Source organism: Sander lucioperca, chromosome 10 (assembly GCF_008315115.2).
Source record: "Sander lucioperca isolate FBNREF2018 chromosome 10, SLUC_FBN_1.2, whole genome shotgun sequence".
Taxonomy (NCBI): domain Eukaryota; kingdom Metazoa; phylum Chordata; class Actinopteri; order Perciformes; family Percidae; genus Sander; species Sander lucioperca.
Genome location: NC_050182.1, coordinates 25,874,438 through 25,889,265, shown reverse-complemented (window position 1 = coordinate 25,889,265; position 14,828 = coordinate 25,874,438). Strand labels below are relative to the sequence as shown.

General features: G+C 41.2%; 2 protein-coding genes and 1 long non-coding RNA gene across 6 annotated transcripts in view; 1 reads left to right on the top strand and 2 right to left on the bottom strand.

The window, feature by feature from the left end:
• Positions 1–1,902: 1,902 nt before the first annotated feature.
• Positions 1,903–3,201, bottom strand: LOC118496098. The gene is made up of 2 exons (XR_004898573.1): positions 2,863–3,201; positions 1,903–2,823 (listed from the first exon to the last, which is right to left on the bottom strand). It is a non-coding gene; the product is annotated as an uncharacterized LOC118496098 (long non-coding RNA).
• Positions 3,202–3,238: 37 nt separating this feature from the next.
• LOC116049563 (neuronal acetylcholine receptor subunit alpha-7-like) lies at positions 3,239–11,063 on the bottom strand. 2 transcript variants are annotated; one of them, XM_031299335.2, is made up of 10 exons: positions 10,748–11,063; positions 9,115–9,254; positions 8,385–8,429; positions 7,781–7,890; positions 7,567–7,646; positions 7,138–7,305; positions 6,610–6,804; positions 6,010–6,096; positions 5,762–5,871; positions 3,239–4,356 (listed from the first exon to the last, which is right to left on the bottom strand). In XM_031299335.2, the coding sequence occupies exons 1-10, from the start codon at positions 10,797–10,799 to the stop codon at positions 3,481–3,483; spliced, it is 1,863 nt and encodes a 620-aa protein (XP_031155195.1). In that variant the 5' UTR covers positions 10,800–11,063; the 3' UTR covers positions 3,239–3,480. The 2 variants fall into 2 exon arrangements, with proteins under 2 accessions (XP_031155195.1, XP_035862604.1); XM_036006711.1 differs by having other exon boundaries at positions 7,781–7,887.
• Positions 11,064–12,318: 1,255 nt separating this feature from the next.
• Positions 12,319–14,828, top strand: part of adar (adenosine deaminase RNA specific) — a 37,060-nt gene continuing 34,550 nt past the window's right edge. Inside the window, exon 1 of one of the 3 annotated variants that reach the window (XM_031299336.2) lies at positions 12,319–12,453. The gene's annotated coding sequence lies outside the window, so the exon portion shown is untranslated. Of the gene's footprint in view, positions 12,454–13,790; positions 14,209–14,828 lie in introns of those variants that run through there. The other 2 variants (XM_031299338.2, XM_031299337.2) reach the window with 2 other exon arrangements.

The following is a 14,828-nucleotide window of genomic DNA, read 5'->3' as shown; positions in this document are numbered from 1 at the left end:
GCCTGCACCCAGTAATTAATATCTATTGGCTGTTGTTGGTCTGGGATTTTATCTTGGGACATCTGAATTTTGGGGAAGAGGAAGATGTGTAGTTTTGAAGGATAATTGAATTTAAAAAATAAACCAAAACAATTGAAGATTTTGTTGCCGTCGTGTATCTTAAATTGAGATTTGGATATTTCAAAAATGAAATGGAACATTGGAGATCTGAAATATTAAGATTAAGGAGCGTGATGGCTCAGTTGGTTTAGCCTGTGTGGTATTTGCATGTTCTCCCTGTACGTACATGGTGCAAGTCAGTAAGACTGGGATTGTCTGTTTCTGATTGTTTCTGTATCTGGGATGTTCCCATTCATCATCTTCACTATTAAAGTAGGAAAAGAAAAAAGAGGGTAAACTAAGAAAATATTGCATCATTGCAAAGTCATAAGTCTCTTGCATTACAATAGTTAGATTTAACTATTAAAATACAGACTATATCAGCTATCACATCACTCCCTTCTTTTATATTCTCTCCCTCTCTTTTCCCACATGGGCAAACACAGAGCTGAACTGACAGCACTGCACAAACAGCAGTGAAAGTGAACTGTGTGTTTGTGTGTGTGTGTGTGTGTGTGTGTGTGTGTGTGTGTGTGTGTGTGCGTGCGTGCGTGCGTGTGTGTGTATGCGTGCGTGTGTGTGTGTGTGTGTGTGCGTGCGTGCATGCGTGTTTATGTGTGTGTGCGTGCGTACGTATGTGTATGTGTGTGTGTGTGTGTGTGTGTGTGTGTGTGTGTGTGTGTGTGAGAGAGAAAACAAGAGAGCTTTAGGAGTATGCGTGGTTACTGCATTAGGTCTGCAGCAGGGTCCTTACTTTCACCGCTTGATGGGTGAGTGGGTTTGCAGTTGCTCTGCTTCATGTGGATGTGGGTGCAAATGGGTGCGACAACTGCGGCCACACATTGCAGTGGCCCCTTGAAACCAAACATTTCTGCATCCCACTCTCCTGCTAGCTGCATCATGCTCCAGTTTTGTATGAGTCGGTTTGCTTCTCCTCTGAACAAACAGCTCTGCGTGAGCTGTCGACACAGAGCATGTGGATGACAGAGTCACCAGAGGAGGGGAGTATCTTAGATTTATTACCTGTGCTGTATTGCATCTCTCAGCTGTGTTATAACGCTGCAGCCCCAGCAGTCACACAGACAAAAAGGGCTCAGTAGGCCATTAAAATGCACATTGAATTGCTCCAAACTGCCCTGCCTGCACATACTGTACTTACAATGAAAGGGTTTAAAGTTTGATTAATAGCCTCGACTGAAGGTTTGAGTACAGCCGTGCCAAAACAGCAATTAGCCAAATTCAATCATCATAAAGTGTGCATTATTTCATATTCAGTCATTTAACATGGGCCAACATCCTTTACAGACATTCTTTGCCAATTCTGAATATATGTCCAGTCACCCCTTAATGCTGGTCTAAGTACAGTTTAGCAGCAGCAGCATCCCAGAGGAGAGGAGGAGGGATTCACTCCTCTCCACTTCCTCTCTTCTCCCCCTTCCTCCTCTCCCTCTCTTTTTAATGAGCAATCAGTAAAAACTTTATTGACTCCTATTTGCTTTCTCAGCACCTTTTTTTCCTCCCTACTCTGTTTCTATCAACCATGCAAGCACCTTGTGCTTTCTCTACTCTCTGTCATTCTGCATCCTCTCCATCTCTGTTCCTCTGCATAGCCCTCTGTTCCATCTCTCTTTCTGTCGCTTTCTACTTTTGCCCTCTTCATTGCTGCACATCATTACCTCCATCTTGCCTTCCTCTCTCTGGCTCTTTTTCCTCTCATAGCCCCTCACCTTCTCACTCCTCCTGCCCTTTTCAAACTTCGATCGGAGGGAGGGGAGCCAAAGAATAGAACATTTGATGCATGTCTAGAAAGTACAAAAGACAAGGCTGTTTATTTTACAATGTTTACAGCTCGCTCTGTCACGACATATTGGCATTCAAAGTGTTCTGTGAAATATATGTAAATGATTGGTATTCAAAGCCAGGGTCATAGAGATTATATTTTTCTGCATACACTGTGTGTGTGTGTGTGTGTGTGTGTGTGTGTGTGTGTGTGTGTGTGTGTGTGTGTGTGTGTGTCTACAGTATAAGAAAAAAGCCTTGTGAAAAAGGACTCTTGGAAAGGTGCCAAACCTTCTTTCTTTCACATGTTGCAATCTGAACCGTGTCTATGTTTGCACTGAAGGACAATATTGTTCCACGTTATGAATAAATATTTGAAATATTTGTTCTAGCTGTTACTGTCAAAGTGTGTTCCATATTCAGAAACAAGAGAGACCACTACAGTGTACAATGAGGCTAATGTGATTGTTAAAGGTGGAACTGAATCACCAATGTCATCATCCCATTACATGAATGATGTTCAGGCTGTATTATTGTGATAAAGAGTATATTCATGTGGAAACATACTGATCCCAGTGGCATCCTATTAAAAAGGAAACCTTGGGAAAAAAGCTTTAATGAAATAAAAAATTTAATTGAAATAAAAAATAAAAAAAAAGGTTTTCTGCAAAGAAACCCATCAGTGGTAACAAAATGTTTGTACCGCAGTATAAATAGTATTTGGGGAAACGTGTAACAAAAGAGCACACAGAAACTCTGGTCTGTATTGTCAGAAAATTCAGGTTTACATGCAGCACATCATTGTCCAGTTTCTCTACTGAGCATCTTCATGTAGCATCCAATGACGGCAGTACAAATACTTTAAAACAAATTTAGCAAAGTCATGCTTCCCAATTTTCACCTAAATTCTGGGATCAGTTTTCTTTAGGATCCTCATTCACAAAACTATTCCAAAAAACTGTATTTCTTATTTAACTGTCAAACTTTTTAAAAAAAGAATCAAAATCCACAAACCATCCTCCATATTCCAATAAAACGTGATGCTTTGTTGGAGGTTTCAGTTGATAGTCCATTAGTTGAAAATAAAAATCACTAAAATTATCAATGCATGAAACAAATTTTTCACTTGGACTGGAGTGCCGCTAATAGGAGAAACAAACACATCAATCAAACTTCCATAGAAACCATTGCCAAAAGAATGTGTGAACAGTAAATGTGATATTTATGGAAGAGGATTAGGGCCACATGTGAAAAAATGTATTTAAGTTCTGAGTTTAAAGTCAGAATTCTGAGAATAAAGTCAGAAATCTGACTTTACTGTAATCTCAGAATTCTGACTTTAAACTCAGAACTCAAAACATTTTTTTAACATGTGGCCCTAATCCTCTTCCGTAGATATTCTATCATGAAAAATGGCACACACAAAAATCGCGTCATAACATGTCTGAAGTCCACTCCACATGTGCCACAATCCACCACAGCTTAATGAATAGGAAATATTTGCTGTTTTATGTACCATTACCATTAACAGCAATTGTGCTTCCAACAAATACTTATCTGCATTATGCCTTAAAGTCTCCCACTCTCTCTGTTTTTGGTCTGTCAGATGAAGTCTTTTGATAGTGCTTCCCCAAAGTTGGGTGCAGCCATGAGAATAGCAATGGTACAGATAATGTTGAAAACACTGAATCCCATCAGGCATAGACGGTCGATGACAGCTGCAGCAAACTGCCACTGCTCTGCCAAACTGAGCTGCCGGTCCTGCTCCTTAACACGTTCGACTAAAAACTGCACCTCCACCAGAAGAGCCTGCAGCTGGTTTTCTACTGCCACAGATCGAATCGCACCGCTGTGGGTAAGTATTGCGGCTGATGTCCCTGCTCCGGCCCCAGCCTCTAGGCCGCAGGGTCCAGAGGATGTGGCTGATGGGTCAGGGTCTGGGGATAGTGGAGTTTCATGTGGGGGGCTCCCAAACTTGGAAGATTGGAGGTGGTGATGGATAGGTGTATCTTCAGCTGGTCTGCCTGCTGCTCCCTCTCCTTCCCCTCCACCTAGACCACTGTTACCCCTCCCGTGACATGTGGTTCTGCTCCACGGAACTGGCTCCAGTTCTGCAGTGGTCTGGAAGGTCTGGAAGCCCATGTAAAGCAGATGGCCGTTGGGCTGTGGATGTGGATTGGGGCTGGGATCTCTGTGGATGGGATTAGGGAGGATGACAGCCTGAGAGTTGGGCCGGTGGGGCGCTGGGTGTGACAGAGGGTGGTTAAGCTGAGCCAGGCTAGCCTGCAGAGAGTTGAGGCTCTGAGGGTGGATGGGGGGCACTGGTGTGGGGATGGTGGTAGTGGTGGTGGTGGTAGGAGAAGACAGGGTTCTGCTCTGAGGGTCTGCGTGGCAGTTGGAAAGAGGCGGCTCCACTCCCTCGCCTGGACGCTTCATCCGCAGGAACCATGGAACCCACTGCAGCAGAACCAAGTGCACCTGACACACAAGGACACAAACACTGATAAGAAAATGAAAGAACACAGATGCACATAAACACATGCCAGATGAGCATAAAGGATTCTTTATGGTCTTTATTAGCCTTCAAAATACTGCTAATCAGGTTCAACCACATCTAGTATTCTCATCGTGGCACATTAACTCTCTAGTTTTATGTCTTGGTATAACATTTTGAATCACCCTGTTACTAAACGTGTTTAGTCTTGTTAGGAACATTGCAAAGATCTGGTTTTAAAGACACTGAAAATCTCATACAAGCCTTTATTTTGTCACATCTTCACATTATTGCAGTGCACTTTTCACCTGTATGTATGTAAAACTCAGCCCCAAGGCTTTTAGATAGAATTGAGAGATGGGATACTATTTAATCTGTTTTTGCTCTCTACAGTGGCTTTCTGTTCGCTTTATAATTGATTAAAACAATTTACTGTTAACTTTCTAAGCAGTGCATGACCAGTAGCTTTATTGCTGAACTGTGAAGTTCTTCTCAAGTGGTGGCGTCTTGGCCATCCAAGAGTCAAAGATAAAGCCCAGTGGTGTTCAAGCTTTTCGTTAAGGCCCTGAGACTCTGGAACGATCAGCCTGAGAAGATCTGCTTAGCTGAATGTGTGCCCTCTTATGAACCACCTCTCAAATCACACTTTTATTGTATAGCTTACCCTGATTTTAGTTCATTTGGCTTCCTCTTATTTTATCCCTTATATCCAGTTTGTTTTAAAGTGCTCATATTATGCTCATTTTCAGGTTCATAATTGTATTTAGAGGTTGTACCAGAATAGGTTTATGTGGTTTAATTTTCAAAAAACACCATATTTTTGTTGTACTGCACATTGCTGCAGCTCCTCTTTTCACCCTGTGTGTTGAGCTCTCTGTTTTAGCTACAGAGCGAGGCATCTCACTTCTGTTCCATCTTTGTTGGGAATCGCACCTGCGCAGTACCTAGGTCAGCACTACAAGCTAGTCAGAAGCACAGTATGAGGGCGTCACGCTAGCAGCTAGGCGAGCATTATAACGTGTGTTACAAAGTGACGCACGTTTGTCACGGAAGTAAAGGCTGGACTACAATAGAGCAGTTTGGAGCAGTTTGTGAACAGTGTTCTCTCTGGAAGATGGTAAGTCCCATTGGGTGGATTTTGGGCTTTTTCACTTTGTAAACCTATAACGTGAACAAAAAGATACACAACACAATAAAGGAAAGGGAAAAAGCCAAAAAGCATAATATGAGCACTGTAAGCCTGTCTTTACTTGTTTTATTTAGCATTTCATTGTACTACTATGTTTTTTTGGTTTTGTTGTAAAGTATTTTGAATATTGTTTTTGATATTGTTTAGAAAGGTGCTCAATTAATAAAGTTTATTATTATACTATAATTATTTAAACTCACCCAACGTGGCATGTGTCCACTGTTGGGGCTGTGGTGATGGAACTGAAGGACGATGACTGTGGCCACTACTGACATCCCGACAATCACCATGGTGCTGGCAAAGTACTGCCCTAAGACAGACGGGGGAGCACATTTTAATTATAAGGTTGCTGTATGCTGAGAAGAGAGCATACACTGAGTCAGTCCCCACCCCCACCTCAAAAAAACACCAAAAACCCATAAACAGATACACACAAAAAGAAACTGACCTATCAGGGGTACAGAATCCGATGTGGCAGGCATAATCTCTGCAACCATCAGCATGAAGACCGTCAGAGAAAGCAGAACCGTGATGCCTGGAGGCAGACACAGGACACCAGGGAGTAGTGGGTTGCAATTAAAAAAGAAAAGAGAATCCTTAGTGGAACAGTATATTTGGTATGGTGCACTTGACTTCTCGCCCTTATTATCTGTCTTTCTGACACCCCTAGGAACACTCATTTGATTTTAGTCTTTCTTATCTTCCCTCCTGTCTTTACCTTTTCTCAGTCTCTCCACCTTCCCTCCAACTCAGCCCCCTGACACATTACAAAAGTTTGGCATAGCTGACTGAAAGTCATGTAATGTTAACAAAGAAACATAGGATTGTACAGAAGATGAACAGAAGACTGTAAGAGAAACACTAAAAGAGTGAAATAAGCCCATGGTTTCACAAGGAAGGAGTAAAGAATATGCATCAAGACATATGTTATCTCATAGCAGATGCACCTCTTGTTTTCCATATCTCATATTTTCTCAACCTTTCTTATTATAACATCATCTATGACCCCTGTTCTTCTCTTCTCCACCCTACTCATATTGTTCCTCACCCAGGCTGATCTTCTCCCCCGAGTTGGCGGGGAGCAGGAAGACCACCAGGGTCATGGTGGAGAGGAGCACACAGGGGATGAGGAGGTTGAGAGCGTAAAACAAGGTCCTTCTTCGTAATGTCACCACAAAGGTAACATCAGGGTAGGGCTCTGCACAGCAGTCATAGAAAACTTCATGACGCCCTCCAGGGACCTCTGAGGGGACAGAGACAGACGCAGGTGCAGCAAAGACAGCATTATAATGCAGAAAACACCAGTGAGGGTGTGAAATGAGAAGCACATCATAAAACTGAATGAACACAGCAGAGATAGAATATAGAAGGAAAGATCTCACTATGAAAATCAAGGATCACAGGTGTAGTATATATATCTAAATTGTTGCATTGTATTTTAATTCAATAAAATGTCCATAAGGTATACTCCAACTTACTAAAATCTAATTACACATACAGGACTACGTGGCAGAAATGTAAGCACTGTTACTAGGCAACACTGTTTGTCTTCCAGGGCCTCTGAAGCCTGTCTTACCCACTAGGTCCCACTCTCCATTGGTCATGTATCCTGACACATCTGCCTCTTTCATCTGGATGTCCAGCAGCCAACCATCAAATGTCCATGAGCCAAACTTCAGTTCACAACGCTGGATGTCGAACGGAAACCATCGCACATCCACGTTACATGTGCTAAGAAATATTCCTTGGGGAAAAAAAAGCAGATGTTCACAGTGAACGGAAAGTAAATATCAAAGTAAAGTAAAATTGCCCCAAGATGTAATGAGGCAAAAAGAAACTAGTTAAAATGTTGTTTGGTGCAGCCATTTGGAAGTAAGTGAAGATTGCAATAAACATTCTTAGGATTAATTTGATGCAGCATGAGTAGTACTGTATGTTTGCAGAATGACGGAAAGCGTAGTTTGGTTTTGAGGACAAGATGCTGATTACAGTAATAAAAACTTACCTGGAGGCAGATACTCACAGAAGCCACTGGAGTTAACCAGCACGTTGGTCTTAAACGTGGCATCAAACTTATCATGTGCACTGGAGGATAGTAACACACAGATGAGATAGTTTAGAGCTCAGCAGCAGCGTGTGTGTGTGTGTGTGTGTGTGTGTGTGTGTGTGTGTGTGTGTGTGTGTGTGTGTGTGTGTGTGTGTGTGTTTACCACACATACCTGTTGTAAAGCAATATGTCAGGTGTCCAGACCTGGTCAGAAGTGAAACGAAGGTTTTTAACTCCAGGATACTCTGACTGGTTCCACTGGAGGTAGTGGTCGTACCACTGCTGGGAGACACAAGAACAACACTGGTTTTACATATGAACAAAAACATGAAGCTATACATAGACAAGACACGCACTGTCATTCTGACTTTCCATATTGTGATTTTATTGTAATTTCAGTCTACACTAAACACAACATATTTTGTATTACATTTATTTAGCTGATGCTTTCATTTAAAGTGATTTATAATACGTGCTCTCAACCATGGAGATAATACCCAAACATTGCAGGAATCATGCAAGGACATAACACACAAAAACAAAACACAAGCAAAACTGCTTCAAGTGCTACATTAACAAGAGATAGAGAACATTTTTTTTTTATTGATTCATGGGCCAAGATGCAGTGTGAACATGTGAGTTTTCAGTCTGCAACAGAAGATATGTATGGTTTCTGTTCTGATGTCAGCAGGAAGATTGTGGGTGGGAGGGTGGGATACACAAGGATTATCACTATGCAGATCAATATCACATTTAATGTTATTCATTATACTCACCATCTGCAGCCAGGCATTCGTGGTGAGGATCTGATTCTTTTCATCCTTGCATAACACAAAACATATACAAGAATAGGTGATTTAATGATTTAAGGAAAGGTTCATCTTGTGATTATCTATTTTTTTCTCTTATGTGAAATTATTCAAAATATCTAATTTAGGTTTGGCAATAATGTAACATTAACATTCATGCATGTTTGAGAGAGCGAGATCCCTTTCTTGATGATTCCAATTTAAGTAATGGGGGACAAAATCTGCAGTCCTCAATCTGTGCAAAAATATACATATTAACTATAGTATAACATAAGGCTTCAACAGTCTGAAAAATCAAGTCAGTATCTTCCGAAGTAACAGTCTTTGCAGCATAAAATTCCCTCATTGTATTATCCCTCTGCTGCAGCTCAACAAGGACACACTGTCCATTGAGACACATCCTGAAATTACTTCTTCAAGTTTGGAAGATACCCATTTAATTTGACTATTTGATTCAGACTGATGAAGTCTCATATTAGTTTCAGCTGAACTTCAGAATGCATTTCTACATTGGAATTGCATTTGGAGGAGATTGTTTCACAGCCAGTACACAGAGGAAGAACAATTACAGTGGCCAAGAACTCTTTAAATGTACATGTAGGCATGTGAGTAGTGAATTAAGATATATTAAGAGTCTTGTTTAATTGTATTGTATGGGTGTATAATTATGTTTATGATGCATTTATGCCATGCGTACCACATCCATGACCTGCATCAGAGTAAAGGAGAACTGAACAGTGAGAGTCTGGGAGTCGTTGGCCACCGGTCTCTCCATGGGGTTGTAGTCCCTGAGCAGCTCCCTGAGCAGAAACCGCTGGTGAGGACCCTGCACTGATACTGGATATGGGGGGGGGATGGAATCACAAAAGAGAAGCAAGAGAAAAAGTGACAGTTACAAAGTGAAAGCTGTGTCAGGGAAGACAAGGTGAAAACACTAAAGACAGAGCAGAATAGCAGAAAAATGGTGCAATTACAATGATTGATAGATAGTTTAGGGAAACGTGGTGTAGAAATTGAATGAGAGGCAGAAGGAGAAACAAACCAACAGAGGGAGAGTAGAAATTCTCCAATTGAGGTAAAAAAAAGAGTGGGCTTTTAGGGATAAGGGAAAGGGTTATGTTGGAGCACAGTGATAAATAGAAGAGCGGATTACACAGGACACGAGAAGAGAAGACAGAATAAAAATGTGAGCGAGTGAGAGAGGAATGAAGGCAGGAGACCAGAGAGAAAAAGTCCTGTTCCTCCTAATCAATTATATCTCTGATTGATCACCACAGACAGTCAGAGTACTTCCCATCACTGTGAAAATGTCAGTTTCATTTCATGCAGGAAATAGTGAAGCCATTAAACACTAAAACACCCCAGACAGACACACACAGCACTCACGACAATGAGAGCGGGGAACTGTCCCTCTTTTCGCCCTGTAACTCCACCAAAGGCTTCAATTCACTTTTGATTCAATTCCCATGAGGCAATCACTTTGATGTGGAGGGACCTATCATTGGAGGAACACTAAATACGTTTAAAAAAAACTAATACACACTTCGGATAGCTGCACAATGCTGTTCTACAGGCAAACAGTAACTATACAGTAGGAGTGCTAAATGGTCTGAGATTAATGCACCTACTTCATGCACTTACCATCAAATCTATATTAATTTACTAGAGCTTAATTAATATCAATATGACTCCACAGATGGTATACCTATAATTCAGATTAATAGTCCCTATAGTGTCCATAATTTCCAGCCATATGGTAAATCCCCATCACAAGTGGCCTCATAATCACTCCCCCCCCTCTCTCTCTCTCTCTCTCTCTCTCTCTCTCTCTCTCTCTCTCTCCCTCTCCCTCTCTCTCTCTCTCTCTCCCTCTCTCTCTCTCTCTCTCTCTCTCTCTCTCTCTCTCCCTCTCTCTCTCTTCTTTCTCTCTCTCTCTCTCTCTCCTTTCTCTCTCTCTCTCTCTTCTTTCTTTCTCTCTCTCTCTTCTTTCTCTCTCTCTCTCCCTCTCTCGCTCTCTCTCTCTCTTCTTTCTCAATCTCTCACTCTGTCTTTCTTTCTGTCTCTCTATCTATCTATATGTGATCTGCAGTAAAGATGATTGCATTTCATCCTGTTGCTTGCCAATTAGAAAAATAAATCATTTTTTTTCTCTGTCTGGCTGCACATCAACAGGCTCTCTCTCTCTCCTGGTGTTGAAATGAGCTGCTGAGTGCACAATTATTAGGAACAGACATACAAGAGCACATACAGTAGCTTATATGCAGCACATGGAGAAAACACACACTTGTTCGAGCACAGTATCACTCAAAGCACCAATGAAAGCCACTCACCCCGGAGCAGAGTCGCAAGTATCAACAGCCAAAGAGCCACAGACTTCCACATACTGCATTCCTCTGTATAAACAGAGAAAGAGTGGAAGAGGGAGAAGAAGAAGATGAGGGAGGATGAAAAAGGAAGATTGAGATTGAGAGCGGCGTCTGAAGGGGAAGAAAGGTTGTAGAAAACAAGTGGAGAGAGTGTGATGCAGCAGTGGCAGAGAAGGGAAGGAGGGGGAAGAGCGGAATAGAGATCAGGAGAGACAGAGTGAGTGAGAGATGCAGTAAAACGAATATTCCTCTGAAGAGGGAGATGCTGTGCCTCGGAGTCAGTCAGATACTGAGAGCTGGGCATACCCCGACCAACAGCTCAAGGGAGACTCTGCATTTTTTGTCTATGGGTGTCTATGAATCTAATTCATGGGATTATATTGCAGCAGTAAACTAGGCTTCTTTAACTCAAAGCTTGGGAAGGAAATAAAGGGACCCTAACCCAAAATACCATTGTCTGTGTAAATACTCTAGTGACCTACAAGGAAACATTTTTAAATCAGTCAAACAACAGTTTAAAGTTATTACAGTCTGTCATTTTCTAATTTACACCAGCCAGCAATATTCAAAAGCTGCTTTGCTTTTTAACTAAATCAGACATCAGTAAATTCAAAGAGTAATGCTGACACCCACTGGATATGTTAGCAAAGTGCAGCATTTATCTTGCCGGATATAATCTGTGGTCTCCTAAAAGCTCACTATATTAAAACTAAATTATACAAACATTCCTTGACTTGTTTTTACAAAAGAGGATAGTAGAGGAAGTTTTGTCATCAAATGGTCAGAATTTAACTGAATAGACCCTGTCTCTCTCTCTCTCTCTCTCTCTCTCTCTCTCTCTCTCTCTCTCTCTCTCAGCAGACAGCAGACTGATTTTTAATTACTTATATATATATTACAAACAGAATAGATTTAGAATGGGATTTATCTGTTGAGTGTATATGCGATGACAACTTACTTCGGTTTAGAATAACAATACTATATTCTGACGATGTAGACAGGTCTCTACCTCAGTATAACAGCAATGTAATGCCACTCACATCCAACTATGACAATGGCTTGAAAGACATCTCAAATTCCTTAAAATGTACATGAAGGGAAGTTAAATGTTTGCTGATAACAAAAAGACTACAAACAGACCATTGAGAAAAGTGGATACAGATGTGTTTATCTTTACTACTTATTATGATTTGTTTTGTACTTTGCCTTAGTTTTTGAAAGGTGTTACAAATAAAAATGACTTAAACCTAATTCAATATTTACTTGTGAGATAAATGACAATAAATGGAAGAAGGCATAACATGTTAACCTTGAATGTCCTACAACCAGCTTTGGCAAAATGTAAAGTCATCCAAAGAAGCAAATTTGAATTTAAGTAGCCTATACAGAGAAGAGAAACCCACTGCGGCAGTATCATTTTGAACGTTAAAAAAGTTTCTCTGTAAAGATTTCCAACCCAAAATATGAAAGCATGCGGAGGACACATCTGGAAAATATTCGAACCTTGCCGATGTGGCTGCGTCATCTACATGCGACGTGTAGGTTGCAAGCCACATGAGTCGCAAGCGATATACGTCACTTATTCGCGCACCAGTTCTTTGATTGTTTGTATCACCGCATTAAAATATTGCACATCAACAAGAGCCCAGTGAGGCGATACACGAGTTCAGGTAATCGATTAAAGCCATCTGGGTTCTTTGAATCAGTTGTATGGTTTAGGTTAAGTGTAGTTTGAATGTTTTGCGTTAGCAAGCAATGAATTGACTGTGCTGTAGTCTCGCATTGGCAGACCTAGCTGTGCTGCAGGCGACAGTCGGAAATGGTGCAGTGCCAGTGCGGTGTAGGTTGCTGCTGCCCGTGATAAGCTAGCAGGCTAACGTTAGCTGGAGGAGAATCGATGTTCACTTGGCTGCTGTTGTCTGCTAACGCCTCGAATATGGCTTTAACGTAACACTTTCAGAGAGTTAAATGTCTGAACACAGGTTTCTCGGTGGTTTAAATTACATTTAAGTAACTCGTCTAACCTGTAGCTAGCTTTTGGAGTTATAACGTTAGCTTTATGTTCATTCAAAGAATACAAAAGCAAGGGACAACTGGTGGCATGAGTTTGTGTTGACCTATATTAAGTTGACGATGATACACAAATGGGAAACTGTGTGTAGACTGTTTCTCTATATCCTAACGCTACATGGCTAAATCATGTTCGCAATATTTTCTATATGTATCCAGTATAATGAGTAATACAGCTAGGTACATTTGTAGTGAGAATTGAGGACATATTTTATTTAGCCCAATTAAATTGACGTATTAATTGTGGAATATGCTAATCATTCTACAAAGATTTAGCGCATTTACTGAAATATAATTAGTGGGAAATCACTCACACCGATGGTGAAATTTGACTTGAATGTAGTCATATCTTTGTATGAGTGCACTCCTCCCCGCTGCACTGCCTTCTAGGTTAAACTGCATGTTAATGAGTGTATACATCAATGTTGGTGAAAGGAGGCTATATTAGTATTGTGGGCACAACAAGTGTCCGTGCTACTCTTGTTTTTGATAGTGACCTTTACGTTATAGTACTCTACGTTGAATTATTATTATTATTTTTTTCATCATTTCACAATTCGGAAACAAGAGCTCAACGTGTTGCTGTGATATTTGTATCTCCCAAAAATAGTGTATTACATTACTATCCATCTATTCTCTCTTCCCGTTTTATTTTAATGTGAGAATCTGATCTGAGCACACAGCACGCATTCAAGAGAGGATGTCCTTGTAGCTCCACAGTAACACAGGCACATTGATTGGTTTTGAGGGGGACCGAAGAGCGACCTCTTTAAGCATGAACCGACAGCCACAGAAGAGCTTTTTCTTATTTTGTTATACTTTTATAGACACTTCTGCTGATCTTCATGTCTGTGCATCAGTCTGTCATCCTGCCATCTGCCCGTCACGTGACTTATAATAGAAACCTAACTCCTCGTCAGAAATGAAATCGAAACTTAATTCGTGTCTGACGGCCTCTGTTTCTTTTTACATACACGAGGTGGATTTTCCCTCAGCTTTCGTGGTGCAATAGTTAGCAACGAGTTTTTACAGCAATGCCTACAGCATTTATAAGCAGCGACACCACTGTTATTTTCATTGTGGAAGCTAGAGAAAGGACCTAGCTCATCCAAAGCGGAAGACCCTGCGCCTTGGAGAGCATTTCTTGACAACTACATCTCTAACTATTTCTAATCTACAACCGGTTCCGTGCTTACTTTACGCGTTTACTCTATGATTTGTGTATTGAACGTTGTTATTCTTTTTAAAGTCTCGGTTTAAGCCATCTGATCTTTGTGAGGCCACAGGAGTAACGTTAGCGACGTTAAAACTTCCCACTTTATTCACCGCAGCCACTTTCATTTCAGGTACTGTAGGTGAGATCAACACTACTTTGTGAGCGCATTGGGGTACCAGTAAATAGGGTGTGTTGCATGCACGTGAAGATATGTGAGCCGAGTTTTCAGCACTGCTCAGTTGACAATGGACACAGGTCTCAGTGATGGAACAGGGTCACTTGCACTTCAGACTGCATTGGGTGGTATTTAGCTGTGTCTTGATATAACAGCAGGAAGTGTGCAAAATAGTTGATTAATCAGTTGTCTTGCCAATGCTTAATTTATTAATTTAATGTATACTCTTTATTGTTTCCCAATGGGGAAATTACATTTTCTTCCCAGGTTCAAAACAGAGAGGAGCATAATGACAGTGGGCTCTGAAAAACAGAGTTGTTATTTTGGCTGTCAACTGTTGCCTTGCATCAGGGTCAAGATGAATCAGCTCCAGCCCTGTTTGGCCCCTTGGCCGCCGGTCCTGTCGGCCCCTATTACTGTGATGAACCAACACTATGGTGTTCTCTATTAATGTGGCGGTGTTCAGGCCTGCTCAGCTCTATGTGACAGACCAGTGATGCTGACTGGGCCAGAGGGGATGAAACCTGACTCAGTATTGGGTGTCTCCTTGTTGTCGGTCTCACTGATATAGACATCATTGAGTG